Source organism: Eublepharis macularius, chromosome 19, assembly GCF_028583425.1.
Source record: "Eublepharis macularius isolate TG4126 chromosome 19, MPM_Emac_v1.0, whole genome shotgun sequence".
In the NCBI taxonomy this organism is placed as follows: Eukaryota; Metazoa; Chordata; class Lepidosauria; order Squamata; family Eublepharidae; genus Eublepharis; species Eublepharis macularius.
The window spans coordinates 1,059,650-1,081,412 of record NC_072808.1 but is presented as its reverse complement, the minus strand read 5'-3'; the positions used below and the strand labels follow the sequence as shown (position 1 = coordinate 1,081,412).

At 49.8% G+C, this 21,763-nt stretch overlaps 1 protein-coding gene across 4 annotated transcripts in view; it reads right to left on the bottom strand.

The window, feature by feature from the left end:
- Positions 1 to 451: 451 nt before the first annotated feature.
- ITGA7 (integrin subunit alpha 7) overlaps positions 452 to 21,763 on the bottom strand; it is a 47,252-nt gene continuing 25,940 nt past the window's right edge. For 3 of the 4 annotated variants that reach the window (XM_055003446.1, XM_055003443.1, XM_055003444.1), the window contains 20 exons: positions 21,013 to 21,220; positions 20,672 to 20,865; positions 19,237 to 19,325; positions 18,957 to 19,084; positions 17,916 to 18,011; positions 16,462 to 16,523; positions 15,998 to 16,167; positions 14,307 to 14,456; positions 12,664 to 12,776; positions 12,104 to 12,293; positions 9,931 to 10,017; positions 9,758 to 9,837; positions 9,329 to 9,406; positions 7,237 to 7,339; positions 6,868 to 7,050; positions 5,825 to 5,926; positions 5,488 to 5,601; positions 4,623 to 4,721; positions 3,894 to 4,019; positions 452 to 1,834 (listed from right to left, as the gene is read on the bottom strand). In XM_055003446.1, the coding sequence (XP_054859421.1) occupies positions 1,655 to 1,834; positions 3,894 to 4,019; positions 4,623 to 4,721; positions 5,488 to 5,601; positions 5,825 to 5,926; positions 6,868 to 7,050; positions 7,237 to 7,339; positions 9,329 to 9,406; positions 9,758 to 9,837; positions 9,931 to 10,017; positions 12,104 to 12,293; positions 12,664 to 12,776; positions 14,307 to 14,456; positions 15,998 to 16,167; positions 16,462 to 16,523; positions 17,916 to 18,011; positions 18,957 to 19,084; positions 19,237 to 19,325; positions 20,672 to 20,865; positions 21,013 to 21,220 (2,552 nt within the window). In that variant the 3' untranslated portion in view covers positions 452 to 1,654. Of the gene's footprint in view, positions 1,835 to 3,021; positions 3,135 to 3,893; positions 4,020 to 4,622; positions 4,722 to 5,487; positions 5,602 to 5,824; positions 5,927 to 6,867; positions 7,051 to 7,236; positions 7,340 to 9,328; positions 9,407 to 9,757; positions 9,838 to 9,930; positions 10,018 to 12,103; positions 12,294 to 12,663; positions 12,777 to 14,306; positions 14,457 to 15,997; positions 16,168 to 16,461; positions 16,524 to 17,915; positions 18,012 to 18,956; positions 19,085 to 19,236; positions 19,326 to 20,671; positions 20,866 to 21,012; positions 21,221 to 21,763 lie in introns of all 4 variants that reach the window. The other variant, XM_055003445.1, reaches the window with a different exon arrangement.

Sequence of the window (21,763 nt, the reverse complement as noted above, 5' to 3'; positions counted from 1 at the left end):
AAGCTGGGATATACAACCACCCCCCGTTCTTCCTGCAGCTGAAATCCGTGCATTAGAGGCCAGCACAGAACACTCTTTGCACTTGCCCTGTGTGCCATAGAGGAGGGAAACAGATCACAGTTGTGTGTGTGTGTAATTGCACATCACTGTGTGGATACATGCACCAAAGGAGGTAGGAACTGAGAAGCATCAGGGGTATTAAAACCAGCCTAACTTCCCAGAAGCAAAATGGAAAGACGCGTCACTGCAAAGGGTAGAAATTAGGTGTTTTTCAAAGCACAGTTCTGATTATGGGATGACACACTGAATGAACCTTGTATTCAAAACAGTGGTAACCTGTGGCAATCAAGCCTTAACTTTGGAACGTGGCCGCAGCGCATCTCTTTAATAATTTTAGTAGGAAGTGATGGCCTCTCACATTAACCAGCCATTGTTATTTTAAACATGGTTGACGAATGACAGACACAGAATTGCCCCACAGATTAACATGCTTGCACTGGACGGCGTGATTCACTGGGCAGAACGGGGGGCTTGTACTTGAACACATCTTGGCCTTAGCTATGACATTTCCAATAAAGATTGTGAAGTACTTTTGCTATCAGGGTTACCTGATATTATAATGGTGAGGTAAGCCATTATATTGTAAATGTTTGAAAGAACTTGTGGCAAGAAAGAAAGGTGTCTAAGGTTACCCAACACAAGTATTTGTGTGTGTGTGTGTGTGTGAGAGAGAGAGAGAGAGAGAGAGACCACACATCCAAGTGTGGTGGATGTGTGGCCATGTGGTGACCAAAGAGGCTGTAGAAAGCCCGGGAAAATATCCTGTTGCATTCTGGGTACCCACAAGGGTTTTCAAGCCCGTTGCCTTGTCCTGCGTGGCCTTCCACGGCTAGTTGCCACACTGTGGCAGGGGTGAACAGAATCGCCTTCACAGGCTTGTGTCTATGCAGGGTAGGAGTGTGTTAAGAGAAGGTAGCAATCCCCTGGAGAAGAACTGAGGATCTTACAGTGGCAACACTTTATGAACAGTAGTAGTAAGGACTTACATTACTAAAGCATGTCTTCTGAGATCCCCCCCCCCCCCGCCATCAAGTTCAGGCCTTAAACGTAATTAGAGAGAGGATATAAATTACAAAAAGCTAGCGGGCCTTGAAACTGAGTAACAAATCCAGAGGATCCAAGTTCTGTCCCTCCCCACAAAAAGTGGCTCTCAGAGCAAATAAATGCCACATTCACAGTGAAGAGGTGATGACTGATGCGCCCTCCCGACACTTGACAGCGGAGTGCAGTCTTTTTTTTTCACTGGATGATTCTTCAGGAAACGGGGGAAGCAGGCGATCCAAGCAAAGCAGAGGTGCCTTCTGACGTCAGATCAGTTTCTCGTGTCAGGTTCCATCCAGCTTTACAAGGGGGGAAAAGAGTACCAGGATAAAACCTAAGAATCTTTGGCCTCGCAGAATCTGTTGCCGTAAGTGCTAAAAGCACACGTCCCCCCGAATCCTCTGCTGAGCACCCCCCTCTCAGGAAGGGCCAGTCCAGCAGCGCACACAGATCTCCCAGAGAGGAGAGCAGGCCGTGGCCCCGAAAGCCATCCCTCTGGGGGCTGCTTCCTGCAAGCGGCGTCTTGACGTAGGCGGCTGAAAAGTGGCCCCCTCTAGGCTGAGGCCGGGACGTGGCCATCGCTGTCCCCGTTCCAATGGGTAATCCAGTCCTTCTTGGAGATGGTGCCTGTCTTCTCCTCACGGAAAAGCTGGCGCTCCTGCCGGGGGATCTTGACTGCATGATACTGGGGTACCTTGGCTTCTTCGTAGCGAGTGCGCTTGAAAAAGCCCAGCTGGAAAGGAAGAAACCCCGACCGTTAAATCAGCAGTGGCAGCCAACGGGCCATCACTGGCAGGCGGGTTGCCCTACGCTTTGCCAACAGGCCACGAGCTACATCCCCCCCCTCTTAGAACCACGTATGAGTGATAATTTTCCCACTTCTGCTCCCCGCCTTCACTCCGTATCTCAACACACATCGTGCTTTTGGAACACATCACACATAACCAGGCGTCCCCATATTCCGACATGAGTGTTCTTAAGGACCCGTTTATCTGGGTGTCGCAGTACTCCTGGCAAGCGTCCTCACGCTGCCCTCCTGTAGGCACACGTGAGCCGCATCTTACACACTTGTATTCCGTCTCACACTCAAGCCGCATCCAGCTTAACCATGCACTCAATCAAGTGCCCTAAAGGACCATCAGTAGTGCCTGAAGCGCTTTGGACATGTCCCACCGAAGATATTCCTGCAATAAATGTGGAAAGCCAGCCGCGTGGACTGCACATCAGGCTCTGGACCAAACAGCTGTGGAGAAGGGGAACTGGTATGGCCCGAAGCGCCTGCAGTTCTGAGCTATGTGGGGACCAGAAGTAACAAGAGAGTAACCCGATTCCATAAATGAGAGCTCCTTGGAGAGTGGGCTTATGTATCATCGACCAGAATCCTTTGCACGCTCACGTTCTCTCACGTAACAGCCCTCTGATTGGTCCCAGAATCTGGTACTCACTGTAGCAGCGCACACCAGAGGAACAGCTACTGTTTCTAACACACGTTATTTTGCATGCACGCACTTGACTTCCCAAACATCTGCAGAATTATGTTCTGCTGCACGCTTCCACGCTGTCATTTCCAAGAGTATCTTAACACTTCAGTTGTCTGGTGCCCGTTCACTAAGGCCCCTGAATAGTCACAGGTTATTTCATGGTCATGCATCATTACAGCAATCGATATTCTCACCACACACATGCACACCAGCTCTGCAGTTTCTCCTCACTGTTACACGGTGCAGTGATCTTGACAGACCTGCACGCACACTCGTGCATGTACTTGGAAGAGCACAGGTACCACTGTCTGACTGCACATGCACTAGTATGTCATACAAAAGGCATTGCGTTATTGGCTCCTCTCCTTCTACGCCTGTGTTTTCACTGCTGCACAAATGCAAACAGAGGGTCAGTTAGACGGGTCAGGCCAAGCATTACCACTAGGCCTCCGTGGCCTGCCTGTCAGCGTCAGACGGCTGTATGGCCAGCCGGGCCCGGTAATAGTTTGTGGAGTATTTGGATTCCCGGCTGGTCCTCTTGAAGAAGCCACACTAAGAGTGGGGAGAAGTATGGGTGGAGTCGTCAGCCTGTTGACCAGTCCCCGAAAAGGGATCTCAAGTCCAGAGCAGCAGGGAGGAGCGGCTGCCTGAATGGTGATGGCACCCTAACATCCACCTGCACCCCCTGAGCCCCAAGCGAACCCGTGTCCCCCGCCATGCCCTTCAGGCTCTTGTCCACAGACAAGGGTCGCCAAATGATTCTCCTGGCTGATATGGTGCCGTTGTTTGGAGAGTATGTGGGGAGGGGCTGTGGTTGGGTGGCAGAGCGTCTGCTTGGCATGCAGGAGGTGCCAGGTTCAACCCCCATCCCCGGCCGCTAAAAGGACTGGGTGACAGATGGTGTGAAAGAGCTCTGCCTGAGACCCTGGACAGCTGACGCCAGTCTGAGTAGACAATACCGCCGGTGACGGGCCAATGGCCTGATCCGGTTTAAGGCATTCATATGCTCATGTGGCCTCAGGGACTCCCACTATTATGGGAGGTGGCCTCTTGGGGTTGGGCTCCTGTTGCAAGAGAAGATCTCTCCCAGCATCAGGAGACACCCTTAGCAAGCAGTTGTTCCTGAGGCTGGGCCTTTGCTGCCAGGAGGCATCTTGTGACGTGACTAAGCAAGGGGGGACCGCTCTGGCAAGCTCCAGGGTCAAGGCTGGTGGAGGGACAGGATCTCAAGGTTCACAGAAAGGGCAGCGTTGAACCGGGTCCCCCGGAAACATGCCCCCCCTCGCTCCCAGTTCCTCCAGGCCAGCGTACCTTCCACAGGATGGAAACCAGCAGGCCCAGCACAAGGATCCCAGCGAGAATGGCGATGAGGATGATCCACCAGGGCACACCACGTGCCACGGCCACACTGGGGTCCAGGTAGACCGTCACTGGGATCTGGGGGGAAAGGATGTCATAGAACGGGTGAGAAGCCAACCCAAACGCATGATGGGGAATTAGAGTCATCACCCGATGAACTGAGCCGAATTAGGGGTCGGCCAAAACCTCGAGTTGTCTGGTGCCTGCCTTAGTGGAACCGACATAACTAAGCTGAACAGACATCGCCTGTGCAGAGGGTCCATCTGGATGGACAGGCTGGGATGGACGCAGAATCCCAGCCTGGATTTGGATGAAGAGCCGTCTGTATCGCATCCCCAGATGTCACCCCCCCTTACTGACTTTTCATGCAAAAATCATGCATTTCATTAAGAAGATACATGTTTTTGTACAGTTGGTCTGAACAGACATCTCCTATTGGCCTTCTTCCTGGCCAAGTTGAGACCCTTCTGCACTTTGTGCCTTTCCCCAAAGCCCCGGGGTTTGTTTAGCTGAGGCAGGGAGGAGCGGGGTTGTATTGCAGTTTATGATTCTTCTTCTGCCTGAATCTGCAATGGCAGCAACTGCGGATGGGGGGTGGTACTCAGAAGTGCTGCAAAATATTTTGTCTTGTGCAGGGAAGAGGAAAGGGGGCAAAGGAACCACACGGTAAGTCTCTGACACCTGCGTTGTGGAATCCTTCAGAAACAAGTTTTTGATGGTGGACTTCACTGTGATGCTGGCCCGCACAATCACATCCACTGACGTCACTGCTGAGTACTCCTAAGAGCAAGAGACAAATAACAACATTTGATTTATATTCCGCCCTTCAGGACAACTTAATGCCAGAGCGGTTTACAAAGTGTGTCATTATTATCCCCACAACAACAAACACCCTGTGAGGTGGGTGGGCTGAGAGAGCTCTGAGAGAGCTGTGACTGGCCCAAGGTCACCCAGCTGGCTTCAAGCGGAAGAGCGGGGAATTGAACCCGGTTCTCCAGCTCTTAACCACTACACCAATCTGGTGTACCAGCCAAGGGCCACCAAGATGTCCCGGGACATCTCAAGCAGGTACTTGGTTTGGTTATCTTGCACTGGTTGCTATGCCACACACAGCAGCATTTTAAGGAACTCTGCTTGAGGACTGCATGCCACCACGGCTGTGAGCGAAGCCACATCAGTTTCTATAAATATAGATCAACACAGAGGTACTCCTGAACACGTTATGTATTTACTTCATTTATACCCAGCTTTTCTCCCAAAGCAGCTTACAACATGATTCTGCCCTCCTCCAATTTATCCTCACATCAACCCTGTGAGGTAGGTTGTGCTGAGAGAGAATGGCCTGTCCAAGGTGAGCTTGCATGGCAGAGTCGGGATTTGAACCCAGTTTCCCAGCTCCTAGCTCGACACTCTTACCACCGCCCCACGCTGGCTCTCACGTATCCTTGCCCGAAATTAGCCGTGCTGGGCTGAGTCTCCTGTGTGAGAGCTGCAGGGCCCGGCTCCAGAGGGCTCTACGCTGCGTTGCCAGGGAGATCAGACTCACTTCCAGGAAGGTGCTGTTCCAGAGGCGGCCCCAGATGGTGAGCACAGCCGACCGGTCAAAGCTGTAGAGAGGGCACTGGAAGTGCTGGCAGTGAGCAGTGCCCAAGTCACAGTCCTGAAGCAGGAGGGGGGACAGGAGCTAGGAAAGCAGCGCCGTGCCAAGCAGCCACGCCCTTCGCTGGCCCCTTCGCGGCCCCCTGACCACGCCCTTGTTCTTACCAGGAGCCACCGAACGCCACGTTCTGGACCGGGACCCACATGTTGTGCTTGCACAGCAACCACATGCATGGGGCGGGGGGGGGGGGGCACAATGTCCCCATGCCTCTAGCCTTACTCACCAAGGTCACATTTTTTCTCCTCTCCCAATAAGTCCGTGGCTGCCTGGGGCTGCCTCCCTGCTCAGTCTCTCGCTTCCTCCTGCCCTGTTGATGAGGAGGCTCCTACATAAAAGAGGAGGGTATTAGGGGTTCTGCAAATATTGATGACTGACTGCGCTCAAAGCAAATAAACAGACGTAACAACAACAACAACATTCGATTTATATACCACCCTTCAGGATGACTTAACACCCACTCAGAGCGGTTTACAAAGTGTGTTATTATTATCCCCACAACAAAACACCCTGTGAGGTGGGTGGGCCTCAGAGAGCTCTGAGAGAGCTGTGACTGACGCAAGGTCACCCAGCTGGCTTCAAGCGGAGGAGTGGGGAATCAAACCCAGTTCTCCAGATTAGAGTCCCACACTCTTAACCACTACACCAAACTACACAATATCACACATTACTCAGGTAAGTCACAGGTTGGCACACCTTTTTCCTGGATCCATAAAAAAAGTATCAGCTCCACAGTCATGTGCTATAATGACTGGAATCAGCATAAAGTCTTTTTGGATGAGAAACAAGCTGTGCCTGTGTTTTTGCATGGGGGGGAAATGCATTGAAGAATTAAGGTCTGTATTTTTGAAAGGGAAACAATGAGCAATAGCTAGGGCTGTGCCTTGCGTACGGAACAATATACAATAAACCCAGGTTTATGCTTTGTATGGGGAACAAAGCACAATAAATCATGTGTGCAATGTGCATTGGCAGTTCAAGAACGGCAGACGTACTGGGGGTAAAACAGTTGCCTTTGCCAATACATGTCCTAAATGTGGGATGATAATGTTAGCTGAAATATTTGGAAAAAATAAATGGGCATGTTTTGGCTGTCCCTAGAAGGGGTCAGATAGTTCCTCTCGGAGTGATACTTTATCAGATGCCACAGAGGGTGCCAAATTCCCACCTCAAAGCCACACCTGCTCATAAAAGGTGGGATAAAGAGTTCCACTGCTATCGCCACCACACCACGCTTTCCCTGCGTGAGTCAATTCTTACGCTTCTTACCAGAGTTAGGTGTAGCGTGTTTGGAACTGGGCTGCAGGTTGTAGGTCTCTGCGGCTGAGTTGACAGTTCCAGCTCCATCCGTAGTGGGTAGAGGAGCCACTTCCCGTTTGCGATTTCATGGGGCCACAGGACGTTGAGGAAGGCAGAGCCCAGCGTGTTCAGGGACTGGCCTCTGTTGGAGACCTGGCAGGGAGGAGAGAACCGGAAGCTGGGCCAAGCTTCTCCAGCGCCAGGCAGCCACGTCCCTGCCCCGTTTTTGGCCCTCCAGGGTCACAGGTGGCCCTAGCTCAAAACCAGCCCCCTCTCTAGTTGTCGCTCATGAACAGCCGCAGGCGCTCCATGTGGACTCAGCCCCAATCACTCACTCACCGTCACTCTGTAGCTGACGGGGCTGCCCACCTCGCTCTCCCGCCGCATGGCGCTCTCGCCCCGCACCTGCCCACTGAAGAAGAGCTGCTGGGGCTCCGCGATGCTGCCGACAGAAGGGTGGGTTGGAGAGAGGCATGTGAAAACCTCACAAGAGACATACAGGCGGCAATTCAGCTGCTGCGGATCTGCACATTTCCACTCCTGACACGTAGGCCACCTCCCAAGGCCACCTCGGCACAAACAAGACTTGTTTCTTCCATATGTCCCCAGTGGCCACGTGGGGAAGAGTCTCTTCATTTATACCCCTCTCTTCTCCCCAGTTGGGACCCAAAGCAGCGTGCATCAGTCTCCTCTCCTCCAGCTTATCCTCACAACCACCCTTTGAGGTAGGCCAGGTTGAGATTGTGTGACTGGCTCAAGGTCACCCAGCAAGCTTCCGTGACAGAGAGGAGGATTTGAACCTGGCTCTCCCAGACCCTAGTCCGACATGCTAACCCTACGCTACGCTGTTCCCCGTGGAGGAAGGGAGAACAAACGTATTAATAGCTGGACTACCTTGAAATTAACAGATCCCATCCAGGCTTAGAACAGTTTTATATGTATGAATACGTGCAAGTCTTCTCCACGCTCTTCTTCTGTGGTTTCTTAGTTTGTGTAACACATAGCTCACTCTCTTGAAGATATTTACTAAGAAATTGGTATAAGTTACTGCCATGTACTGTACTGTATTTTATCTCAGAATTTTTTTGTATTTGCCACGTTGTAAACTTTGTTTTCTGTATTCAAGTTTCAATAAAACCTATTTATATATTTTTTTTAAAAATAGCTGGAATGGGCATGGAAGCTCAGGGCTGTTTCTATAGTGCCCAAGGAAACACCCAATTCTGCTTTAAGGCAACTCAAATTCCTGAGGCATGAATAAAGCAGACCACCTGAACACGTTGGCATGTGTTTGTTTATCTGGCACAGCAGACTCCGACTTCAGTGGCCACATGGTAGCTAGTTACACGGCCGACCGACGCTCTGCCCCATGACTGCTGAGAGCCCCGATGAGCTTTCACCCCCGGCATCTGAGAGCTTGCTGCTTATTTAGATATTTATAACCCACGGGGGGCCCAAAGCAGCTCATATCATTATTCTTCCCACATCCATTTTTATCCTCCCGACAACTACCCCGTGAGGTAGGTTAGGCTAAGAATGACTCAGTCAAGAAATGTTACTAAGTCATATTGGGCCTGTCTCTCTCCCTCTCAGTCTAACCTACCATACAGGGTTGTTGTGGGGACAGAACGGCGAAGGGGAAAAAAAAAACGTATTACCAGCAGTAGAGACTCCTTGGAAGAAGAGTAGGAGAGAGTCACGTAGTAAATAAATGCAATGAAGTCCACATGGCTACCCATCACACTGTCAAAAGCGCAATGGTGCTTTCTCGTATAAAAATCTACTGACTTTTAAAAAGAACTCTAGAAAATTAGAGAGGTCAGTATTTTTTCCAGTGGATGAGGCTGTGGGAAGTGGGAGGACCCGTCACTTTGTGCTTCTATAATCTGGAGCTGTGCGTGGGCACATGAGTGGAACCCATCAAGAGCGGTCCAGACAATGTGCAGGGCACATGGCTGGAAGCCAATGCTCGCCAGCAGGCCTCCCCTGCACCCCGTCCCCTGCACCCCGTCCCCTGCAGATACGGCCCAGGATTCTACACCTTGGAGTTACAAAGTGGATCATGAAAGTATACAAAAAGGATGCCTCGGGGACTCTCGTAAAGTGAGAGGGGGGGGGGGGAGGGAGAGAGAGGGAGGGAGGGAGGGGGGGGACATATAGAAAAAGTCAGAACTGAAAATCCAAGTGGGTTTTCTTTCAGGAAAGATCCATGAGCGGTTATTAGATTTCAGACGGCTCCCTTGTCATGTGTGTTTCCTAAACACTCCTCCAGTTCCAGATGTGTCTTTAGGAGGAGTCTGTCTTTACAGCACGGCAACAAACATCCGTATTTTAGTCCAGCAAACAGACTTGAACACAACTCTTCTCATCGGACTAGAAGAGCGATATATACGTGCAGTTGTTATTGTTGTTGTTCTGATGTGGCCCTTACCCAGCAATAGAGAGAGGAAGCTCCATCACCACGAGGGCTCGTGCTACCACCGGGGCCAGTCCCAGCTGCTCCGAGATCCTGCAGGAGAGAGACGGGTGGAGTGGGAAGGCTTCAGCTGGGGTACTGCCAGCTAACCACCCCACGGCAGGTGGCTTCTCTGAACCGCCTCTGCCGCCACCCAACAACCCCTTGTTGGGATCCAGCTGTAGAATCTCCTGCCGATGTCCAAAGACGTCTAAAGGCAGGAGCTTTAAACGTTTAGTGACATCTCGATTGTTTCCTGGCCCTACGGACTAAGGGCTAGCCAGAGCACCTTGCAAAGGGTGTCAAGCTCACCCTTCCCCTGCACAGGAGACGGGCTCCTGCAGGGAGCTTTGCTGTGCCCGAAACAAGTGCTGTGTCCTTGGGAAGAAGGGAAGTGGGACTCACGTGCTAAGCTCCAGCTGCACTTCCAGCTCTGTGGTCTCTAAGGTAATGCCAGAGGTGCCCAGAACCAGATAAAACCGAATCTGAGAGGGGAAACGGGGAGATAAAGCAAGGGCTGTTGGGGGTGGGACATGCGGTGCGTGTGATGGTGGGGTTGAGACAGGGCAGCCCATCACCTGTGCTCCACGTTTCATGGGGTTCCCAAGCTCGCATTCCACAAGGGAGGCATTCTGGTTAGACACAATACAGGGCGGGGCCTTCTCCTGCAAAAGACAGGATCGCATAAGAAGAACAAATAGGCAAAGGAGCTGCTCCTATTCTGTACAAGCCCTCCCCCCACCCCCACCCCCGGCAAGATAAAACATCAGAAAATCGTAAGGCCGGAAACCCAAGCAATGTGCCTGGACAAAATCAATAGCCTGGATTGGCTTAATGTATTTCGGCTCCCGAGATCCTGCTTTTAAAAGAATGTGTTAAACTCTAGCAAGGCCAGGGGCAGTGGAAAGAGGCAGAGATTGCGGCCAAGTGGGCTACAAATAGCCGTTCCAACAGCAGAAAAGGACACGGGGAAAACTTCTGCCTGCCTCTCCCCGGCTTCTGAGATGCTCACTGCCCACAACGTTCTCGGGCTTCCCTTTGCCTGGAAGGGCTACAACATCTTTTACAAACATGTTCCCTTTTGCACCAAACACTCCATTTCCAGACCTGGAAACACTCCAGCCCACAGATCAATTCTGTGATACCAGCACCGTAACTATAGTGTTTGTGTGTTTGTGCGTTGTCTGCCTTTCTCATAAGAACCAAGGCATACTACATAGTGCAAGTCAAGAAGATTAACTCCAAGGATATTCAATGAACAAATACAACAGGGTACGGGTTGCAGAAATTAGGAAAACAACGTAAATCCAAACACAGAGATGAAACATTGATGGAACAAAGCGTAAGTAATTAAGCACCTTTAATGTCATGTTGACTACCCAGTAGGAGCACAGACAGTATCCAGTAGAATAGTCTATATTCCCTGTGTCTTTACCAAGGCATTTCTGTGAGCTATTTCTTACAGCGCAGCCCTCTGACCTAAGTAAAAAAGGCCTCTTGAATAATTGGGTTTTACACAGTTCATCTGCTGCACAGACACATCTTAACAACTGCAGGACAGCCATGTTCTTCCTCACACTATCAAGAATCTCTAGCTCCTTTCCTTGTGGAGATACATCTTTTCCCTTATATCTCCACAAGGAAAGGTCCGCTTTCTATGACTCTCCACTACTCCACTGCAATTATTGCCCCACCCAGAGGTTTTCTCCCCAAGTGTTAGCAGCATAACAATATTCTCTTCAGAAGCTCAACAAACACCAGAATTGAAATGTGATCAACATAATACAGTCAATATAACCTAAAAGTACCATGAATGAATTATGGCCTGAACTTTTAAACTTTGTAATTCTGTATTTGAGCAGAAGGGCGAATGACAGGATGAGTGAAGGAACCAAAAAGGACCCGGAAAGGCCCAAGGAAAAGTAGTCGAGATAACAGTAGATGTCTCCTGAGAGTCTGAGGAAGGCAGATTCAGCACCCCAGACGCTAAAAATGGAGCCAGAAAAGATGGACAGACCCAAGTCTCTTACGAGTCAGCAGTGAGTGACGGAGTTTGAGGCTTGTAGGATGACTGACTCTGCTGAGGTGCCAGCCCCTGGAAGGAGGGGAGGCTGCAGAATCCTCCCCGACAGAGATCAAGATCGACTCAAGTTGGAGAGACAGATCATGAGGCAACCTGACATCAGCCCGGTACAACGGTGTACACGCTGCTAGTCTCTTCCGTGTCAGCAACTATTCATGTCTGGGCTGGCCTCCCAACGTGGTCATGTGTCTGAGAGCAGGAGTGAGATCCTTCTGCTCTTTATTTGTTACGAGTTTATTTCCGATAAAAGCCACATGACGAGTGGGTGAACAAAAACCGTGTGTCTCCTTGTTCAAGCTCATCTCCTAAATGACCCCACACTGGTTACAGAATTGGCTCCCTCGGTCTTTACATGAGCCTGTAGCCCAGCAGTCACGATGTTGTGCTGCATTCTTTTTTAAAAACCCACCCCTCCAACAGACCTATAGATCCCCTCCCTCCAATGCCAGAATTGTCAGTTCTTGTATGCCAGCCCAGCTGTATCATCTTCCGCACCCAGCGACACCAGCTTAACTTCCTATGACCACACTCCAGCGGACTCTTTTATCTTCCCCCCAAGACCCCTACACAAATCCTCTTCCAGGAAGTGCCATTTGGAATGCCACAAGATCAGCCTTTGCCTTTGCACCCCTCTAGGTTACGACATCGTAACAGTCTTCAAAGCATACCGTAGCATTATAGGGGCGTAAAGCAGAATAAAGCAAAGTAGATGGCAGGACAACAAGCAACGTGGCTTCGTGGGCATCGTCACCGTCCCGCTGTGGCTCCGCTGCGTCCGAGGGGTAGTTGGTGACGTGGATCTCAAGGGCGATGACTTTTTGGTCGCTCATGGAAAATTTGTCCAAGCCATTAGAATCCCTGGAGGAGGAGAACAGAGGCTACCGTGAAGGTCTTGGTCTTTTAGAATCACTGCAAACCGGGAGGGCTTCAAAGAGAGGACTCCAGGCTGGACTAGATCAGCGCCTGTCAAACCAGGCCAACATAAATGTATCAAAATGGACTGTGAGAACTGGTTTTGGAGAAGAGGGTCCAGAGCCATCTTACAGGGCAGGGCAAGGATACCAGAAAGCTGGAATTACAGAGTTACTCCAGCGAGGGAAGCCAGCGTGGTTTTGCTCAGCCCTTGCTACGAGGTGTTCTGCACAGCACCTGTTATTATCGGCACTAAATGAATATTAAACACTAAAGCTAACGCCACAGCCCAGGAAGAATCCCTCCCTGCACACACCTGGGCAGGGGATGGAAGGTAGCATCATCAATGCGAGAACAGAAACGGTAGCTCAGCTGCAGGTTGCTCTGGCAGATCTTGTCTTCGCCGCATCCCTGCTTGAGAAAATTCACCTGTAGGGACACACAAGAGCCCATGATGAGGGAGGGGGGGGGGGAGGCTAATTGGCTCCAAGACAGCCCATTAAATGTTTGCTGTGGGGCTGAAGGACTAGCTCAAGCAGCAATTACAAACTCCCTGCTCCATCCCATCAACACTTCCCACGCCCAGCGGGTCTGGAATTAAGAGTGAGCATACCGGCATAGGATAAGACCGCTTTAAATGTCTCGTGTCCTTTCTTTTTGAGCTCATATGCTGTAGAGGATCCAAAATAATAGAGAGTCTGGTAGCACCTTCAAGACTAACCCACCTTATTGTAGCATAAGCTTTTGAGAACCACAGCTCTCTTTGCCAGATGCATGGAGAAGAGAGCTGCGGTTCTCGAAAGCTTATGCTACAATAAAATGGGTTAGTCTTGAAGGTGCTACCGGACTCTTTACTATCTTGCAACTACAGACTAACACAACTAACTCCTCTGGTAGAGGATCCAGGCGTTTCCCCTCAGGACTGCTCTTCCATTGCAAGGCATTTGCATTTTTCCATCAGATAAGTTTCCATATTCTGTTGCTCCCAGCCCATATCATAGCTTTGTGTACGTGCTATATTTGGTTTGTGCTTTGTTATTTATAAACATACAAGCTGTAGAATGTAAAGCAGCCAACAATTGCAGTAACAAACTTAAAAGGTAGTTGCACTTCACTCCCTTTGAAATGAATGAATGCAACTCATTTCCTACTGACCAGGTTCAGTATCAACAAAACTAAGTCTCTTTAGAGGTCCTTTCTGGACCACTAAAGGATGGGTGTGTCCCATGTGTTAAAAAACCATCCTGCCCCTTTGTAGCAATGCCTGGCCACATTGGGCATACTTTGAAACAAAAGACTTTTGAAGACAGGGTCGGTGCTCCCGGGGCTGAAGTGCTTCTGACTTAGATTGCTAGATTATATATGGAACATAGTATGATTTACAATAGTACTCAGGTATCTCAGGTAGCATCTATGCCTTGACTATAGTTTTAGGTGTCCTCTAGCTCGATAACTCACATTTCTGTGTCTTTAAGTTCTGCTTCTTTTTATAAACTTTAATGGTCTCTTCTTAAGATGCTGTAACATATTATAACCCCTTGCTGATGTGAGTTAATTTCTTATGCTTCAGACTGCTTCTTCCTCAATTTATTGCTGTTTATCCTATTTAATTACACTTTTGTTTACCTGCACTCCATGAGAAAGAGGCTGGAAGCTTTTGACCTCTCTCCTCATCCATTATGTGTAACAACCTAATCCATTCTGGTCCTTCACACAGAAAAACACACCTGAAAATTTTTGATGGGATTCACAGCAAGCCTGCCTCTGCCCCCAGCGTCTCCCTTTCCCCCCTCCCCTTTGGTAATTTTCCCCATGAAAACGTGGACTCTGATTCCCTCTTCATAGCACCTGAACGAGTGAGTTCTGACTCATGAAAACTCATGCTGGAATAAATGCTGTTTGTATTTCAAGTGTTGGCGGAGTTCTGTTTTATTTATACCGCCACCCGTGCCTGCCCACCTCTGTTTTCTGAGTGCGGGGCGGCATGGGGTTCAGCACAGGCAGAAGTGGGCCCAGAGTGGCACCTTGGGCCTGGCGCTTGGTGCGGGGATGCTTGATGTTGTAGCTCACCACCACAACAATGGGACGCAGCTTGTCACGGATTTTGTCCTGCAAAAAAGTCACAGCTTTAGAAAGAGAAAACACGGATATCCTGTTCATTCTCAGAAGCTACTTTGTAATGGATGCCACCCCTTCCTTTGACCCTTCCCCTGTGCTCTCTTGGGCAGCTCTCCGGTACCTCCCAAAGTGAGTAAGAAGAAACCGCTGACAGTATTTCATGCCCCACAGTGGGCTGTAGCCAGAAATCTTTGGTAATGGAGAGGGTGCTAAGGGCACACTGGAACGGACATTGTAAATGTATGCAAAACAAAGACTTTTTCTCACGTTACAGATGCTCATTTTCTGCACGTTGCACCCAGGCTCTTTCGATCCTGCCCTCAAGTCACAGTTGACTTATGGTGATCCCGGTGGAGTTTTCATGGCAAAGGACTAACAGAGGTGGTTTGCCACTAACTGCCTCTGCGACCCTTGTCTTCGTTGGAGGTCTCCCATCCAATTACTAACCAAGGCCAACCCTGCTTAGCTTCTGAGATCTGACAAGGTCAGGCTCACCTGGGCTATCCAGGTCAAGGCGTCAAGCTAACTAATTTACAATACCCCTCCCACCGTCTACCTGGATTATAAGGACCCCCTTCCTTGTCCCACTCCTTTGTATCTGACAAAGAGAACTTTGACTCTTGAAAACTCATACCCTAGAAATCTAGTTGGTCTTTAAGGTGCTTTAAGGACCCGAATCCTGCTCTTCAGTTACACTCTTGACTCAAGTAGTCTTGATATACTGACAGTCATTTCATCTTTTAAATAGAATTCATAATGCATCAAAAGCTTAATAATAATCTCAGTGCCTGTATACTCAGTGGAGGACAGGAGCAGGTGTGCTTCCTATTTGGAGCAATTGGGTACATTTTTTTGAAAAATTATCTATCTTTATAACAAGGCTAGAGAGTTCCTTAAACAAAATGAAAGCTGAAAATGCAGAAAGCAGACTTGGAGAGTTTCCAGAGGGGCTGCCCACCCTTCCAGTTTTCATAGTTACAGTGAGATTCTGCATGTATAAAAACTCCACATTTATTAAAAATAAAGAGGTTCTTTAAGGTGGGAATAATATTGCTATCTACCCCTCAGATACAACCCTGCTGTCAGTGGCACAGAGCAGAGACCCTGACTTCCAATGGCTGGCTTAGATTCAGAGTGGTGAAACAGACATGCCGACTACGGGGTCGTGAATATTGTGGTTCTGCTGGGGTTCAGTTTCAAGCCAAAGTCCGGGGTTCTTCCTCGGTTGCTTCTTTCCCCACCTGGCTGGGCTAGGAACGCTACACCCAGCTGCAACAAACCACAGGGTCTGCCAGGGTCAGCACAACCAGGAGGGGGCGCCAGTGTGTTTCAGTGGCACGGCTCGCTCCCGGCCATCAGCACCACAGGAGCCCACAGCAAGGCTCGGCTTGGACCCCATCCAGAGGTGATGCGTATCCCCTTGCTTGAAGTTAGAAAATACCTTTGGACAAGCCCCGCAAGAGATCAGAGATTCAAACGGCCCCAGGGGATCCAGTGCTGCGCTTCCCAGCATGCCCCACAGCAAGACCCACCTTGACTTGCAGTGTAGCCCTGGCGCAGACACGTGCATGCTGTGCTGGTAGCTCCACTACACCGGAGTACTGGTGCTCAGGATCTGTGGTCTTCCAGCCCAGGAAGGTGACTCTGGAAGTTTGGCCGGATTGCCGCCGGTCGGTGTCGGCATCAAAAGTGTACTCAAGCACTGGGGGAAGAAGTGGAGGCTGTGAGTTGGGGTGGGGGAGTGAGAGAGAAGAGACAGAAAGCTCCTTCTGTTGGTACCTCCTCTGGAGAGAACCTGCTGCTCCCATAAGGTTCACTTATCTGGTGCTAAGCCACAAACTCTGCTACAAAGTTCCAGAATACATCACAGCACAATGACTGCAGCCAGGTCCCCCCTCTGAAATCACACTGAGGACATCCATATAGGGACAGAAGATCAGTAGAAGGATGTCTGCCATATGCCCTGGATAAGGTCTAGACTCTAGCCAATACTCACTGATGGGAGGGCTGTAGCTTGGAGGGTTGGCTGTGTAGCTGAAGCAGACTTTCACATCCATGCTGTGAAAAGAAACAGAGAAGAAACCCTCTTAGCAACTAGCCTTATGAACATGGAGCTCCTTCCTCACACAGACTGAATGAAGATCATGCACCTCCATCTATCCATCCAAATGCAAGCTGCAGGACCATACAGCCTCAATTGGCCTTGGGGCTGTGCAGAAAAGGGAGAAGATGGTTAACCCTCCACCTTCCACGGTTTCACTATTCAAAACCAAATTCCCTGCTGTTAGTAGCATTTTAATGGGGGAAATCTGTTTTGTGAGTTGTACTTTTAGTAGTTTTTAAAGTAGTGTTCTAAAGAACAATCTTTTCTTCATCAAAATGCTAATAGCAGAGTAGAGAAGCTGGTTTTGAATAGAAAAAACGGAATAGAGGTTAACAAATGAGGCACACAGAGGCTGCACAAGCCAGCAATTTGCATTTTATGGATGGAAACAAGGTCTCTAGACTGCTTGAGCCCTGCCTTGGTGCAGAGGCAGTCCCTTTAACTAGAATGAAAGACGACTAGCAATTGACGGGTGTAGGTACCAAGACTGAAGTTTCCCTTCTTCTGTTCAAAGGAAGCCCAGAGTGCAAAAGGAATCACCCCTACATCACACCTCAGGTCAGCTGCCATCCATTCAGTGTGTGTCCCAAAGACAGCTCCTGCACCACAGGTCTGTTCTACGCTTGCTCCTACTCACGCAGGAGCTACAATCATGGAACAAACAGCTCCAATTTAAGCAGGAACAGTCAGGCAAGCAAAGTCACTCCGGTAACACTGCAGTGACCCTGCTAATCCCAAATAGACTTTTTCGCTGCCAATAGACTAATTCTCTGTTTAATCCCAAATAGACGCCAGGTTGGTGATGGCACAGGGTTGATCCGTCAGGTCAGATCTGTGTTGGGGGTGCATCACATCGGTATACATCTACAAGTGCACACACACACACACACACACACACACACACACACACACACACACACACACACAATTTTTTAAAAGGGGCATGTTCTTTATGTAACCCAGGATGAGATCTCTTCCTCCCTGTGGGTAGACCCCAGGGCTCCAACCTTCCCCACTTCCTCTGCCCTCAACCCACGAGATCCTGTATCTTTTTGTGGCTGTGGAAAGTATATCCTTTTTCATTTCTTGACAAGATGAAACAGGATAGGGTAACAAAAGCCCCTTTTACGAACAGCTGTCAAGGGGAATGGGTGGGTTCCTACTGGTTTTGCATTTATATACCTTATCACATTGTTTACTGAAATATCTTTGAAACTGGCTGTACTGACTCAAACTGACTCGCTACCTTGAGTCTCAGTAAGAAAGGCAAACTATATATAATCGGAAGGATGGAAGGACGGAGGGAAAGAAGGAAGGAGATACAGGGAAGGAAAACAATTGCTCACCAAATGCCCACTTGGTGGCGGCAGTTCATATTCTCCAAGTCAATGTTCTGTGGCGAGACGGTGACAGTTCTGGAGATGTGAATAACGGGCCGGGTCCTAAAACAGACACGTGAGCTTCTTAAGAGGCTGGGCTACCCGAATCACAGCAACTGAGACAACCGAGTTTGGAGAGGCACGGGCCCACCCTAGTAATGCAACCTTCTTGAGATAGTTGTAGCTTTCAGGGTGGTTCAAGGATCCCCCCTCCAGGGGGGTTGGAAACGCTCTCGTAGATAATGAAGGGATACTTCCTCTCCCTTGTCCATAGGTGGCCTCAGTTCCCTCCATGCTAACTTCCAACCCATTTTACAGGATTCTACTATAGCAACAGCAGGCAAGAAAATTTCGTAAACGCCTGAAAAGTCCTGACTGTAGAGCGAATGGAGTCCAAAAGCCTCCCTGTCCTCACAAGCAATCGCATTATCATTTGGCTGGTCGTCCATAAACTATAGACAGGAATTCCAGATGTGGACCCCAGTGTACCACTGCCCCTGTCCTACTGCTGCCCCTCGGTAGATTCTACGGAGAGTCCTCAATGGAGCAGCCTCCAGGGGATTCCACAGCGAACCCACGGAAGACACAATCTCCTAGGAATGTAAGAGGGCTCCATGCCTGTAAATCTTCTCACTAAAGCATTCTTATTGAAGGAGAAGCTGCAGGAGGGGGCCAGTAGGATACAATCAGGAGAGACCTGGGACACCCGTAGGCCTGTGTGTCATGCTAGAACCTTTTCATTCACTTCATTTATACCCCGCTTTCCCCCGAAGTCGCGTACACTGTTTTCCTCTCTTTTATTTTCTTCTGAGAGGTAGGTGAGATGGAGCGTCCATGACTGGCCCAGGGTCCTCCAGCAAGCTTCCCTGGCAGAGCAGGGGATTTGAACCTGGGTCTCCCAGATCCTAGTCTGACGCTGTGCCCACGCCACCACGTCTACTATCACACTGGCCTTCTCACGCAGGTTAGTCGATCCAGAGTCACCCCTGGGCTTGTTCTTCTGCTCACCTGTACAGCACGACTGTGTCGGAGAGGGAGCCCACCAGCAGGTCTGGGTACAGGTTGCCATCAATATCCAACCCTCCGGAAAAGGAGTAGCCAAACATCTTGACGCCTACGCTCTCCCCAGTCAGCACCTGCAGCCGGTGGGGTTGCAGGACAGGGAAAGAGGGATGCACACAACAGCACGTGACTGGGACACATCATTACCAAGAGAGCAAAGCATATTCCCAGAACCATCCCTGCCCTACTACAAAATAAAGAGTGCAGGGGGGGGGGGGGATCTCACCTGAGCAGGTTTGATGGCAAACCCTGAATTACTGCCATGATAGATGTAGACCTTGCCATCACCATCCAATGGGGCTCCTACGGCAAAATCTGGAACGAAAGGAGCAGCAATGGGAGGGGGAAAAGCACCGCTCTGTACCTTCGATATTCTCGGGTTTCACGGTACACAGACCGAATGGGGTGCACCCTACTCCTATCTTACCACTCCAGTGAGCAAAGTTTGTTTGTTTATTAAAATATTTATAGCCCACCGTTCCTTTTGACCCAAGTCCGAAGCCTTCCTCCAATCTAAGGAGCCTTCCTTCAACCACTGTAGGATCCTTTTAACTTCCCCCAATGGAAGAACCACTTAAGTTAGAGGAAGACTAGAGGAAGGTTACTTGGAGAACAGTTGGCCCCATCCCAATGCAGCATCTGTTATACAGATATATTCAAGCATCAAAAGGCCAGCTCCTGTTAGCATGTAAACATTACACAGTTATGTACAGGCAAACACCGTTTCCTCAGTATAACACACCTCTGCAGATATCTAATACCTAATCCAGTCTCTCACTCCCACGTGTGCCAGCGGATATTATCTGCGTGCACACTGCATGGTACGAAACACGCACCTTTCCCTACACTCTCTTCACATTCCGTCCCCCCAAGTGTGACATAACTAGACCAGCAGACACATCCACGCCTATCACTGCACTTCCCCCCCCCCTTGCCCCCTCCCATATTTGTGCCTTATACTGAATCCAGTCCCTCGTCTATCGAGATCAGTATTGTCTGCTCTGATTGGCAGCAGCCCTCCAGGGCCTCGGGCGGAGGTCCCTCGTATCACCTGCTCCCTGATCCCTTTCGTGTGAGATGCCAGGGGTCGAACTTGGGACTTTCTGCATGCAAAGCAGATGTTTTTCCACTGAGCCACGACCTTTCTTAGGTATTTGTTTTCTTAGAGTTGCTAGTGCTTTTCTCGTTGCTTGACTCGCCAAGAGCCAAACATCCAAATCCTAAACAGACACTTCAAAGTATGGACATTCTGTTTATGGACCTATAAACCGCCTACCTGTAGCCCAATTTCACAGGCACTTCATGCACAGTTATTTAAGAATTCCCACCAGCCCCGTTTATTTTATTGAATATTTTCATTTATCATCCACCTTTTCCACTGGCACCCGAGACCGATTTCAAGTATGACGAAAGTTACAGCAGCAAAGAGATCAGGGCAGGAGAGCGTTTATCCCTGATGAAGGTTCCCTCCAGAGCTGGCCCGTCACGCCGCAGCTTTGCTCCTTCTACAAGGAAGTCCTCCTGAACAATTCTGCTTTGCCCATTTTGCAAAACGGTAGAAGTGTGGGGGCCTTCCTAACAGCCTCCACTAGACTGTTCCATGATGCAGGAACCCCCACAAGGAATGCGTGTGAACAGGCAATTTCCAAGTTTACTCTCACCTTGGAAGCTATCTTGGTTGAGGTCACCAACAGCGCCCACAGTAATACCAAACATGGAGTCATACGAGCCATTGAGACGGGTGGGGTGAACACTACCCCAGTCCCCGGCCTGGTTGACGTACACATAGACTGCGCCTCCGATCCCTTCCTTGCGATCGAAGAGGTTTGGCGCCCCGACCACCAAGTCCATCCAGCTGGGGAGAACAAGCTGTCAGTATGGCTGCTGAGGTTCAAGACACAATGCACCAGGCCAAGACTGGCAAAAGAAAATGGCCGTGGATTATGTGCCCGAGTGGGATTCCGGCAGCCGGAGCTCTCTCCCTCCCCAGGAGATTACTCACCCATCGCCATTGAGGTCCACCACAGCTAGGGAATAGCCAAAGGATGAGGTGAGCTTTTCGCCCCAAAGGATAAACTCAGGCACCAGCCGGTTGACGTTGTCTCGTTGCAGGATGACCACGGCCCCAGTGTGGTTGGCCCGTGGGGCCCCTGTTACAAAACTCAACTCATCTTTCTTGATGATTCCCACTCCAGAGTCAAGGGAAAAGCCTGGAATGCAGGGGAAAGCATTTTAGTTACTGGAGAGAGCCGTGGCCTTAGGGGCAGGGTTAGTATTTAGTATTAGCCGATGTTCAAAACTCACAGTCCCCAAAACAAGATCAGCTTGAAAATCATGAGAGTTCAACATTGGTTCAACTTACGGACATGCACAAAAAACACACTTTTAAATGTTGCAGATCTGGGAAACCTGTCTCACTTGTTGGTTTGGTAAAATAAGAACTGTAACCATGACACCTTTATTGTAGTGGTTCAGAGGAAGAAAGCCACTTTTTTAAAACCTTGAAATAGGAATAAAGCACATTTCTTACAATCTAGGCTGCCTGACTTGTCTGTCCCTGCTGTCATTCATCCCAGGTGGGGCAGGATGGCACCACACAAAGCATGTCCTCTGCTCCCTCTGCTGTTTGGAGTTGGAAAAGGAGGCGTTCATGCTCCTTGATGGACTGGGTCACAAGGTTCGAGTGTGTCTAAAGGAACGGGGGGGGGGGGGGGGGCGGGAGGCGGGGGGGAATCAGAGCCTAGATATGGCAC